Genomic DNA, 12,697 nt, shown 5'->3' with positions numbered 1-12,697 from the left:
TATTGTCCCACTTTTTAAAAAAGGTTCAAGAGAAGACCCGGCTTGCTACCGGCCTATTTCTCTCCTTGATTCTGCCATGAAAGTCATGGGTAAAGTTGTCCTTGCTCGTTTAACTGTGTGGTTGGAGGAGCAATCCATTATTTCTGATTTACAATATGGGTTTAGACAGGGTAGGGGCACAGTGGGCCAATGCCTCAATTTACACCTTATTATAGGAAAATATACAGTCGCTAAGCAGGGGGACCTCCATTTAGCTTTTATGGACTTGTCCACCGCTTTCGACCTTGTAAATCGGCAAAAATTATGGGCATTATTAGCCGGTTTGGGGCTTGACCCGGTTTTGATCTCTTTCCTGGCTGTAATCCATGACGACACTACCGCTGTCGTCCGTTACAGGGATGATGGAAGCCAGACTGATGCCTGGCAGGTAAAGCGGGGAGTAAGACAGGGGTGTTTTCTTGCTCCCCTACTCTTCTCGCTTTACATTAATAATTTGGGACCGGTTCTGAACATGATCTGTAAAGACACCCCGAAAGCCGGGTCCAAAATGATTCCTGCTCTACTATACGCGGACGATACAGTTCTGCTGGCTAGAACCGCGAGAGGATTACAAGCTCTCTTAAATGGATTTTATGATTTTATGGTCTCTTTAGACTTATTAGTTAATTTAAAAAAATCACATTCTATGTCGATTGGCTCAGGGAAAGCAAAAAGGGTGAAATTTTTCTGCAACGGGCAGGAATTAACGAAAGTCCAGACGTTCCCATATCTAGGGGTAGCATTTGACGACAGATCATCCTGGGTCACACAACGTGCTCAAAAAAAGAACATCCTAGCTAGAGCCACAGGCGCTTTGTTGGGCTTTGCAAAGCGCTTAGGCTGTAAACCACTCCCCGCTTTAGTAAAAATATACAGTGCTAAGTGTTTGCCCATGGCACTTTATGGTAGCGAGGTCTGGGGTTACAAGGCTTCTCCTAATATCCAAGTAGTTGAAAATAATTTCTTTCGGAAACTGCTGTCTCTACCCCCCTCTGCCCCCACTTTTAATATTCACGAGGACTTAGGGATGGGTTATATCAGTGACCAAATAGCAGTGGCCCCGCTACTAGGCTGGTTGAGGGTTTGGGCACAACAGCCACCAAACCTAAACCAACAAGTTATTCAGGACTGCTTGTCCTTGGAAAAAGCCCTGTCTATCCCTTGGTTAAGTTACATTAAAAATAATTTGACTTCAATAGGGTGTTCGGAATTGTTCTCTAGTCCTTGTGTGATTAGTAAAGAGCAAATTAAAGCCATCAAGACCCAATTTTTGTCAAGAGTAATGTTGTCAAGAGAAAGTGATGAGCTGGGGAAACCGACAGTGAGGAGGTTTGTGATGTTGAGTTCAGGGAAGGAGATTCAGCCCTACCTAACCTACATTAACAAGCCTTTCCATATGTTTTTGCTAATAAGATTTAAGCATCGTTTGCTTCCCTGGCTCTTGGCATACCCGAAAGGATTTTTTAAAGAGGGAACTCTGGGGCCCTGTCCCTGTGATAATATTTCTGAACAAAATTTGTTGCACATGATATTTTTTTGTAAATTTTACTCTGTGCAGCGGAAAAAATATATCTTGCCGATTTTAAAAAAATTGCCAATTTAAGCAAGTTAGGCCTGCCTTGGCTTATTTACAAATGTTGGAATCTCCATTGATTTGCTTTGGGGTTGCCTGCTTCATAGTGGGCGCCCTGAGAGTCAGAAATAGGGCCCAGTTGACATAGTTACCTGATAATGATTATTGTGCCCACTACGTTGTCGTAGATGAAATGTTTTTTAAGGCCATTATGAAATTTTACTATGTTTTTAGCTATATGAATGAATTAACCCTAAGTGTTATTTTATTGTACATTGCGCCAATCTGTATTGTATTTATTATTTGTGTTAACAATTTCTCTGTAATGCATTTTCCTCTATTTTGTTTGCTGTTTTGTGCTTTGATGGTTTTAAATTTTAACCGAATAAAGCAAACTTTGACTTTGACTTTGACTATTCATTAAATAAGGCACTCCTGCGGCTGCCCACAGCCTCTCTGATGTTTTTAGATTTTTTTATATGATTCATAAATATATTGTTTAAGGTAGTTCTTTTGTTTCAAAATATTTTTATTGAAATTGTACTCGGGGAGTTCATCCAAAAAACATTACAAATGCGACCAATTTCGAAAGCATCATCCGTCCAGGCAGAATATCTTTTGATACAACTCAAATGTACCATCTAGTGATATCTCTGATATTTGCAAGCCTGGCTTTGCCGCAGGTCTAAATCCTCTGTTTTTGACTTAAGGGCACACATACCTTTGTTGTTCTAGATTCACAAATGTTTGCCTTTGCAGTTAAGGAAGTAATCTACTTCGATTTGGGTCAACACTAACAGCACATCTACTTTTGTTGTCCATTTCAACTCTGTTTCTGTGTGCGGCTCATGGCTTTTAGTTGAGACTTGCATAAACGGTTTGGTCTTATTGAATCAATTTGGTTTTACATGACATTCAGTTGTTTTAACATGGCAGGCACTCTGTAAGAACCTTGGTAATTATTATTTTACAGTTAATAAATAAGGTACTAATTTGAGATATAAGGTTGGCTGGGTTATGGAGAGAACCATATCTCTTCCATGGTCCTCCTACCAGTAGGCATTTACTTTCCAGCTATTATCTGATGTCCCCTGTCCTCAGGCACACATATTCATGGCTTTCTGAATGTTAGGTTCTAGAGGATCCTATCTATATTTCAATTCACATTTCCCTCCACACAAGGCAAGAACTGTTGAGTCAGTCTCCTGAAATAGAAGCATTCTGGGAACCTACAGCTGTTGGTCAATACATAGTATTCAAATGCTTCAGCTCATTGCTGTCTGCTGCATGCTTAGGCATGTTTCCTTACGAAACATCTTTACTGACATATGCATTTAGAATCCTCTTGATTTACTGCATAGTATAAGAGAACACAAATAACCCATCATTTACCTTATGTGAGCCTACATTAGCTGGAACACAAGGTTAAATTGTATAATATAATTACTTTCAGCATAGATGGTAAATCTACTTGTGTTTAACTCTATATATATTCTGTGACCTATCACTTCCCTGTGATAAACGTTTGTCTTTTACTTTTCGTAATGTGCCAACGTTTGCCATTCTTTTATTGTTTTGAAGCCCTATGTACGTTCTACTGAATATATTGTATTGCAGGAATGTCTGGGGGGATCGCAGTTCACAGAGAGGCCATTCACCATCATCCTATTTCTCAGATGAAGATTTTCCCAATGAAGACACTGAGGAGAAACCCTCAGATACTGAGAGAGTATCGTCACCTATGGCTGGTTATGCTGTCATAAACAAAGGACTAACGGTATGTATTGTGCCTTTTGAAAGTCATCATTAATTTTATTTGTATTTCATCATTTTCATTTCCTTATTGCATTTTACCTTTTGTAAAGAGCAGTACAACAACTTGCAGCAGTACATCAACTTGCAATCCAAACTCTTCAGGTTCATGGATTCCAAAATCCCTAAAAATATATACAGTACCATAGTATACTGTAAAACTGATCCAGCACAAACATTTCACAAAACAATATCAGATACCCTTCATGACAATTATGTAGAAATATTTCGATTCAGGGTTAAAATGCTGTGCAGGGATAGTTATTGCTATGTCACAAAATCTTCCAGATCAGATCTTGTTTATAGTGAAGTAGCATGAGCCTACTCCTGTTTCTGCCCCGACCTGAGGCACTATTGCCTCGTGTGTTCTCAAGTCAGAAATTGATTCATGTATAGAAAACGAGAAAGACATAGCTTATAGCACAACTATATTCAATGGAAAAGTCATACCATATTGAAATCATTTCAAACATGATTCTGTGAATAAACTCTATAGAGGAGGAGAAAGGAGAGAATTCAAAGCGGCATAAGGTGTCCAAATCATGAAAACATCTTTTTTTAAGTAATGGTGAGGCACTCTTATGCTTGCCAATTTCACAATGGTTTTAAAAAATATATGTCTTTAATGGAAAGATACTTCAACTCTGTATTCTATAGATGATGTTTATGGAGAAAGGTAATTTTGTAATGGAACTTCAAAATTGTTCAGAAATTATGTGTGTGGCTGTGCTTAAAAATATACAGGAAAAAAACGTTAAAGTAGCATTCTGGTTACAAGTTCAAGTTATGTAGGATGGATGTGGGGGATTAGCTACTTGCATGTATTGGTGGGAACATTTAAACTACTCTGGGAGGTAAATTGGAGAGTCAATGGGGGCTGTCCTCACTAGCTCAGTATGTGCGGTCTGTAAATGCAGTCCTATTGTGCAGTTCGAAAATTCCAAAATGACTATGGGTGGCGCCTCTTGTTAAGTGAGCATGGATGTAGATCGTGTCTGTGGCATAATATATCATTACCAGGTTAAGCAGGTGCTGGAGTTTGAAATTAGTTTGTTAAAAAATGTCGGCCATATTGGAGTAGAAAAAGGCATATTCAAAAGAACGATAACATTTAGTTCTAGGCCAATAATAAGTATCAGAAGAGATTAGTGTTTGTGTCTTGGAACTCAAAGTGAAATGATTTGTCCCTGGGTTATGTAGTTGCCCTTACATTGGCATTATTGGTCCAATGGCGTGTGAACGTTCTACACAGTGGAAAAATGTATATTGTATAATGGTAATATCAGACATAAAGTGTTACACCTGGAGCATTATGAGTTTAACTGCTCCTGGGTGAGTTATTTTAGAACTCAATTCTCCTTGACGGCTTTTATACATACAAGTAAAGTGAAGGCCAGTGTATTCCACCGCTTTCATATTCTATACCAACATCCAGTGAGTACTGGACTGGATTATTTCCCCGGATTATTTCCCCTGATTCTGAAATGAATAAATTATATGTCATAGCGGAAACTTTCAAAGTAAGATGGAGCCTTTCAAAGTAAGATGGAGCCTTTCAAAGTAAGATGGAACCTTTCAAAGTAAGATGGAACCTTTCAAAGTAAGATGGAACCTTTCAAAGTAAGATGGAACCTTTCAAAGTAAGATGGAACCTTTCAAAGTAAGATGGAACCTTTCAAAGTAAGATAGAACCTTTCAAAGTAAGATAGCTTAGTAGGATTGATCATGAAAATTGAGAAATCATACATCACAGACTATAGCAGAAGTCAGCTGCATCAGTAGAAATTGCTCTGCATCATAACAAATAATATTCAATCAGTGAAATTTCTAAAGTAAAAACAGAAACGTAAAGCAAAACTGGCATGCACTTTTCTTCAGGGTACCGTTACCAATAAATTAGGACCATATAATGGACCAACCTGTCAACGAGCAGAGGAATTGTGGTTTGTGAATCTTTCACTTCATCACAACTGGTTTATATCAGTTTTACTTTAGTTGTGCTTCATATACAATTCATCATTTTCAAGGAGGTGTGATATCTCTAGGATACTATAGTTTGTGTATAAAGTTGTGTCCATTGCTTCGCCGTCTCTGCTGCAGTTAAATAGTTGCTGGTGCATGCAGGGACCACAAATTAGCATTAACTCAATTCACCAGGTCACTAATGAAGGCTTTAACCCAAGGGCCCTACTCGCTCTCCAATGCATAAATGTCTTCTTTTGGTAACGGTATAGGCAAGCTTTTGACTAATAAAAATCGCTGCTTGTCTTTTTACCCCTGCACACTAGCCTCAGGAAAGTTTCCTTTGAGTTGGGTATACCATGCCCTACTTTGGTCAGAATATCTGTCATATGAGCCCAGAAGATCTTGTTTACAGTTCACGCTTATACCAAGCACAATAAGTTGGGAAACAACCATTACAACACAGTCATTACAACGCACTACTTTTACAACGCAGTCATTACAACGCAACATCCTTTACAACGCATGCCACTAAAACGCTTGCCACTACAACGCATGCCATTACAACGCATTGTAAAGTAAGTAATGGGAAACAGTAATTTTTACCCCTACACTATCCAACACTTACTCTACTGTTGCACTCACTGGAGTTTGGAATAGTCATTTTTACCCCTACACTATCCAACACTTACACTACTGTTAACCTAAAAGTATTCTGCGTTGTAATGGTATGTGTTATAATGGAATGCGTTGTAAGTGTAGTTTCTAAAAATGCGTTGTGATGGCATGGATTGTAAAATCATGCGTTGTAACGTGTCCTATTCCAATAAGTTAATTCTGAGCCTACACCCCTAGGCACATTGTCAATATTTTTTTACTATAATTGTGGGAAGTGGAGTTCTGCAAGTATATCAGCAGGGCTTTCTGCATATATAGAGACTGTCTGTTATAGAAACACCTTATTTCAAGTATTCTAGCCACGTCTCCTCCTCCTTTGGGATTACCTCACACTTTTATTTGGATTTTTCATATACAGTGGTGATATGTTATGCAAAAGATTCTTGTTTTAAGGAGTACTTCGAGCTTGGAATAGTTAAGCATTTTCCACATGAAAAACATAACTTTGTTTCGAATTCCTCAAAAACCTAAGACGGTCATTTTCTGTAGGCTTAATTCTACTAAAATGGCTTGACTAAAAGCTTGTCATATGTTAATGTTAGTAGACCAAATTTAGGACAACTTTCAGATATGCAACAACTGATTCTTAGATTTGCAAACATGCTTCTGGCTGCCTTTTGAGTATTTAAAGGTCTTCCTTAAATATCTTTATCTTTTTGCTATTGTGTCTGATTTTCATAACAAGTTCAGATAGCAACCTTTTTATTGGTGATATGCATGTGAGGATCAATGTACAGACCTCATATTACAAACAGCAATGCAATTTATTGTTGCCCTGCTGTAAGCAGCAGCTCGGTTTCGTTCCTGGCTTATAGAGCGATGCCTTTTGGGGACCATAGAAGGAGATAGTTTTGCAATTTCACCTTGGCCATGTTGCTGGTACAATTTTCTAGGGACCTTTATTATCCCCCCATCATAATAGTCAATTTGCAAATGCATCCTGTAATCACATTACTACTTTTGGTTTACGTTTTTTCTGAAACGAAACATGGACAAAACAAACAAACTTCTATCACTATTTGAAAGCCTCTGGCTGAGTTGGCGACCCTCCTTGGGTTACAGCAGTGTGTCTTTCTTCAGTGTTTAGGCAAGTTTCTGGCGTGGTACCATGTCCCATATCTCTGACCCCTATACACAGTGGTGGGTATAGCTGTGCGGGTGGATCAGGGACCCGTGTGGGGGGTTTGTGCTCCTAGGGCGTACTGGCAGTGTGGGCCTAGCCTTTCTGTGGGGCCGTCCAGGCATGAGCCTGGGGGTGTATTGAATCAGAGCGTGGGTGTATATGAGTCACTGGGGTGCCGCCCAACGTGAATGGAGTCCTAGTACCACTACGGGCCCACCGGGAGGGGGAGAATGCGGGGATGCAGGAGGGAGGGGGTGTTCCCATCGGGGAGCCGCGTCGTGTGGGTGGCCCAGTATCATCCCCAGAGGAGTCAACGCTGGTCCCATCTTCGTGGTTTCCTCCCTGCGCGAGGTCCAACATAATGTTCCAGGTCTCCAAGTCCCTGTACGCATTCTCATCCGTGTGAACCTGTCTGAGTCGACGCTCCTCCGCTACCCCCCATTCCTGCAAGTCTGCCTTCCTTTTCTCCGGGGGGGGAGGGGGGGCATTTCCATCTTCCAGTGAATAGCTATGTGGCCTTGGGGGTCGGGAGGTCTCCCAAGAGGCATGCTTAATTGAGGTTTCAATTGAGAGCTTTGTTGGTCTTCGCAGGGTGTCCTGCACTATGCTCCAGTAGGAGCGGAGCCTGGGGTAGTCCCAAGTCGCATGAATAAAATGTGCCTGGGAGAAGCCGTATCTGGAGCACGTATGTGCGTGCGTTGGGTCGAACATCGCCAGACGTGCAGGTGTTAGATAGGTGCGGTGCAGATAATTGAACTGCGTAAGCTTGAACCGGGTGTTGCTTGAGACGTCTTGAACCAGTGCCAAAGCGCGTTTCCACTCCCCGTCTGTTAATGGTGTGGGCAGGTCTTCTTCCCACCTCCTCCGTGTCAGGGCCATGTCCAGCCTACGGTCTGCTTTTAGGGCCTTGTTCAGACGGGATATCAATCCTCGGAAGGAACCAGGGTCCAAGATCATGTACACCGTGCTTGATTCCTCTGGCTCCACCGGGAACGTAGTCCAGATTTCCCGAAACGTGCGGGTTATCTTTGCATATTGGAGGAAGTGACCCTATGGGACCTCTTAATGCTTCCTGGCCTTCTCAAAGGATAGGAAGGAGTCGTTGAGATAGAGACCTTCAGCCATGGTGCAACCTCCTGCATTCCAGCTGGCCACATCCATTACGGCTCGTATCTGGCGGTATCCCGGAAGCCACTCCAGTGGGAGCGTGCGCGCATAGGGGGCTTTTCGGAGCACCTGAGTCACCGCCCGTTCCCAGGCAACCTGCTTCACTGTGAATGGGCAATTCTGAGGAGTCCGGGCTCCCATTATCAGACACTTAGGGAGCTCTGCTTTTGGACAACCAGCCAGCAGTCTTTTTTCAGTGTTCGGGCCCTCCGCGCACCACTGAGCTGCATATTGGAGGAGTCCTGCAATGTAGTATAAACACATGTTAGGGAGCCCCAGGCCACCCTCATCCATGTCCAGCTTGGGAAGGTCAAGCTTAACTGTGTTCCGCTTGCCCACCCAAACCAAAAGGACCAGTAGGCTATTCAGAGTGGTGAAGGCGTCGTTCAAAATGCGACACAATGAGTTCTGGAGTGTGTATAGACATCTGGGGAGCAGGACCATCTTTGCCAGAGCTACCTTCTCCATGACGGGCAGCCACAACCGGTTCCCAAAAAGTATGGACTCCTTCAGGTTGTCGAGTATTCTCCCCATGTTCAGGGCATATTGGGCTTTGGGGGAGTGAGCTATCTGCATCCCCAGATAGTAAAAATGGTCACTCTTCCACGTTAGCGATATCAGTGATGAGTGCATTCGTCCCCGCCAGACCCGCCAGCAGGATCGCTATCGATTTTGCGGGGTTAATTACCAGTCCGGACACTACACCGAAATCGTCCAAGACAGTTAGTAGGGTCGGGATAACCTCAGCCAGCCGACGCATGCACACCAGCGCGTCATCCGCGTACAGGGACACAACGTGGGTCCTTCCGTCCACCTCCAGGCCTCATCACTCCATATCTCTATGGAGTTGGATGGCAAGTGGCTCCATAGCAATTGCAAATAGGAGCGGAGAGAGGTGGCACCCCTGGCGCTTACCCTGTTCGATGGTGATCGGTTTAGCACCAGCCCGCCCGTACGCACCCTAGCTGTGGGTCTCTGGTACATGAGTCACACCCATGCCACAAACTCCTGGCCCAACCCCATTCTAAGCAGAACTTGCCACAGATAATCCCATTGCAGGGTGTCTAAGGCTTTTTTGATGTCCAGTGAGATTACAGCTGCCGGTGTCTCCGAACCTGCTTCACGTGCGCCAGCCTTCGTAGGTTCATGTGTGTGCCTCTGCCTGGCATGAACCTGCACTGGTCCTCACGGCCCAGGTAGGTCACCACCCTATTTAGCTTGGATGCCAGCACCCTAGCCAAAATTTTGAAATCCACCCCAAGCATAGAGAGAGGGCAGTAGGAGCCAGGAAAGGTGGGGTCCCTGCCTGGTTTAAGGAGCAATACTATGTGAGCTTCTGTCATAGAATTTGGGAGTATCCCCGTCTGTCTAGCTTCCCGCAGTGTCTCTAGGATTCCCGGGAGGAGTTGATCCGCAAATGACCTGTAGTACTCTACAGGGAGACCATCTGGTCCTGGGGCTTTCCCATAGCCATGTCCCGCCCGGTCTCCTGGAGGTCCTCGAGGTTGTTCTCTGCCCCCAGCTTCTCGCCTTGTTCTGCAGTGAGCTGTGGCAAGGGTATATTGTCAATGAATTGCGCTATTGCCGCGTCTCCAGCCCCTCGTTCCCTACTATATACGCCTTTTAAGTAGGTATAAAGCTGTAGGTTAATGTTCGTTTGGGTGGGAGTGAGGGTCCCATCTGGCTGCCTGATGGAGAGTACGGTTGCGGGTGGGTAATCCATCTTGAGGAGCCACTCTAGCAGCTTCCCGGTTTTATTGCCTTCTCTATGCTGGAGCTGCTGGTATTCCTGCCTGGCCAAACAGTCCAACCTATCCCATATTTACCCTACTCGCCGATGAGCCCTCAGCCGGTCTTTGTCTAGCACCCTTAGATTAGGGTTTGTACAGGTCTTTCTGAGCGTTTGCTAGGTCCGCTTCGAACCGTTGTCTCATCCCCCACCTTAGATAAAGCATTTGCCTTGCATCACTATCTTCAATGTGTCTTATTCCGTGCCCCTAGTGTTCATAGACAGCCAATTGCTATCAAAGAAGTTGGCGATTGAGCCTTTGAGGTCTGTGCTAAATTCTTCGTCCTTCTGTGTCCTAGGCTGTAGCCTCCAGAGCGGGACCACAGGCCTAACCCCCTCCGCTCCCCACTGTAGCAAGACTGGGGCGTGGTCTGACAGAAATCTACCAAGTATGTGTATGTTATGGGCATGTTCAGCTGCCCCTTCAGAGAGCAGGAAGCGATCCAGGCGGCTGTTGACCGCATATGTCGGGGCATAGCACGTGTATTCACACTTCATTGGGTGTAGTGTCCTCCACCAGTCCACACATCAAAGTCTCTGCATCACTCCCCTTAGTACCGCAACCATGTTAGGTTTTGTATGCAGTTTTGGGGGGAGTCTGTCAATTGCCCCATCAAGTACACAATTGAAATCACCTGCCCAGAGGAGCGGTGTGCCCGTGTGGGCCACTATTAACTCTCCCAGGCTTAAATAAAAGGCACCATCGTCAGTGTTGGTGGCATAGACATTTAAGAGGCATGCCTCGGACCCATCCAGCACCCCATGTTCCATTATGTACCTTCTCTGTATGTCTGCAGTGTAACTCAATATCCAGAATGGAGTCTGCGGGGCTATCCAGATCTCCACCCCTCGTGCGTAGCTAGAGTATGTTGCGTAGAATATCTGACCCCTCCATGTCTTATGTAATTTTTGGTCCTCATTCTCGGTCAAGTGTGTCTCTTGTAGCATGGCTATGTGTATCCGCTGCCTTCGGAAATATGTTTGTGTCCTATACCGTTTTACAAACGTGCTTAACTCCCGCACATTCCAGGAGGTGATATTATAACCTGCCATCACTGGACTATAGGATAATATGGGAACTGCCACAACCCACCCGCCAGAGCTGTCTGCGCATCATAACGAAACTGTGTCCCCCCCACACCCACCGGGTAAACACAAAGAACCAACCGTGCCTCCCCAATCTTTTCCCAGCATTACAACACCCTCTTATAAAGTGAGATTAAACCTCTCTAGCATCAACTTCTCTATCTATACAATATATCGGAAAAGAAAGGAGAAAGTCTCTCCTCCAGTACAGCACACTCGTTGCCAATCCAGGCTACCACACACACACACAGAGTCCAATCTTATGCGGGGAAGCATGGTGGGGTCCAGCCCACCCACCAAGCGAGTAGTATGAAACTCCTGTGTCGCCACCGCTGCTACACTCTCACACTCAATTACGCTTACCAACACCCACGACCCTGATCGCGTTGCTGCGCCCTGGACCATGAACTGGTCCATCTTAGTTTGTTGCACCCCCCTCTGGGGTCTGTCCTTGCCCATGTCTGCAGCCCTCTGTCCGAGGTGCACCTACTTCAGTCTAGCAGGCCTGGTTCGGTTCCATGTGATCAGTTCCTTGCCTTCGGGGACCCGCAGTGGCCCCTTAACGGGGGCCTTGCTCGTGGAGGTGGGGTCCAAGGTGGTCAACAGTGTCAGTTGAATCCGGTTGGCCAGGTGGCTTCAAACCCCTGAATCGTTCGCACCTGGTCACGAGTTGTCCGCGGCGCCGTGGTCACTCCGGCGCCACGATGCACAGGTCTCCCAGTGAGCTGCACCCTAATCCAGCGGGGGGCCCCAGTTTGCCAAGCCCAGCAATGCCTCTCTTCCAGGCCCCCCTGTTTAGGCCTCTATTGTCTTTCAGTGGTCCGCGTGCGCCAACGTGGGGGGGGGGGGGGGGCAGACGAGAGACCGCAGCGCTCCCAGGGGATCCCCCTACTCAGCTTTGCTATTCCGTCGATTATAGGCCCTGTGTGGGGACCCCGCTGTCCGCTGCGCATAGTTGTGTGGTTTTTTTCTAGGTGGGGGGCTGAGCCTCGGCTCCCAGACCCCCTTCAACTCTGGTATTAAACATTTGGGCTCACTGTCCTGCAACGGTCCCTGCCTCTTGCAGCCTATCCCCAGCGGTGACCAGGCCCTCCTTGTTGCGCTGAGGGGACTCTCCTGCAGTGCCCCGAACTGGGGGTGGATGGGGAACGAGCCCCAGTCCCCCCAGCCCCTTAGTCGCTCAGGTCCGGTGCTGGATGCACCGCCCGTGGTCGGCGCAGCTCCACTCCTGGGCTCCACAGGCTGTCCGTAGTTCGCAGCACCCACGCAGCGCCTTCTTCCGGGTCTTCGCCATTGCTAGGGGCCTGTCCACAATGCTCCACACGGGCAGGCCAACCACAGCCCGTGGCACCAGCTAGGCCACAACACTCCCGGGTCCTCGGCAAAGCTGCACGTCCTGCCTCAGGGCACCCTACACATTTTCCCGGCCCAGCCCCTGGCACACCGACACTCTCATTAACCACTGGCT

The 12,697-nt window shown here is 45.8% G+C and overlaps 1 protein-coding gene across 1 annotated transcript in view; it reads left to right on the top strand.

The window, feature by feature from the left end:
• CEP89 (centrosomal protein 89) overlaps nt 1–12,697 on the top strand; it is a 1,352,699-nt gene that overhangs the window by 59,118 nt on the left and 1,280,884 nt on the right. The window contains exon 4 of the mRNA XM_085638793.1: nt 3,230–3,389. Within this exon, the coding sequence (XP_085494919.1) occupies nt 3,230–3,389 (160 nt within the window). The remainder of the gene's footprint in view (nt 1–3,229; nt 3,390–12,697) is intronic.

The sequence above is a fragment of the Triturus cristatus genome, chromosome 12, assembly GCF_964204655.1.
Source record: "Triturus cristatus chromosome 12, aTriCri1.1, whole genome shotgun sequence".
NCBI lineage: Eukaryota > Metazoa > Chordata > Amphibia > Caudata > Salamandridae > Triturus > Triturus cristatus.
The sequence above is the reverse complement of the archived record's forward strand: the minus strand, read 5'-3'. Positions and strand labels throughout refer to the sequence as shown.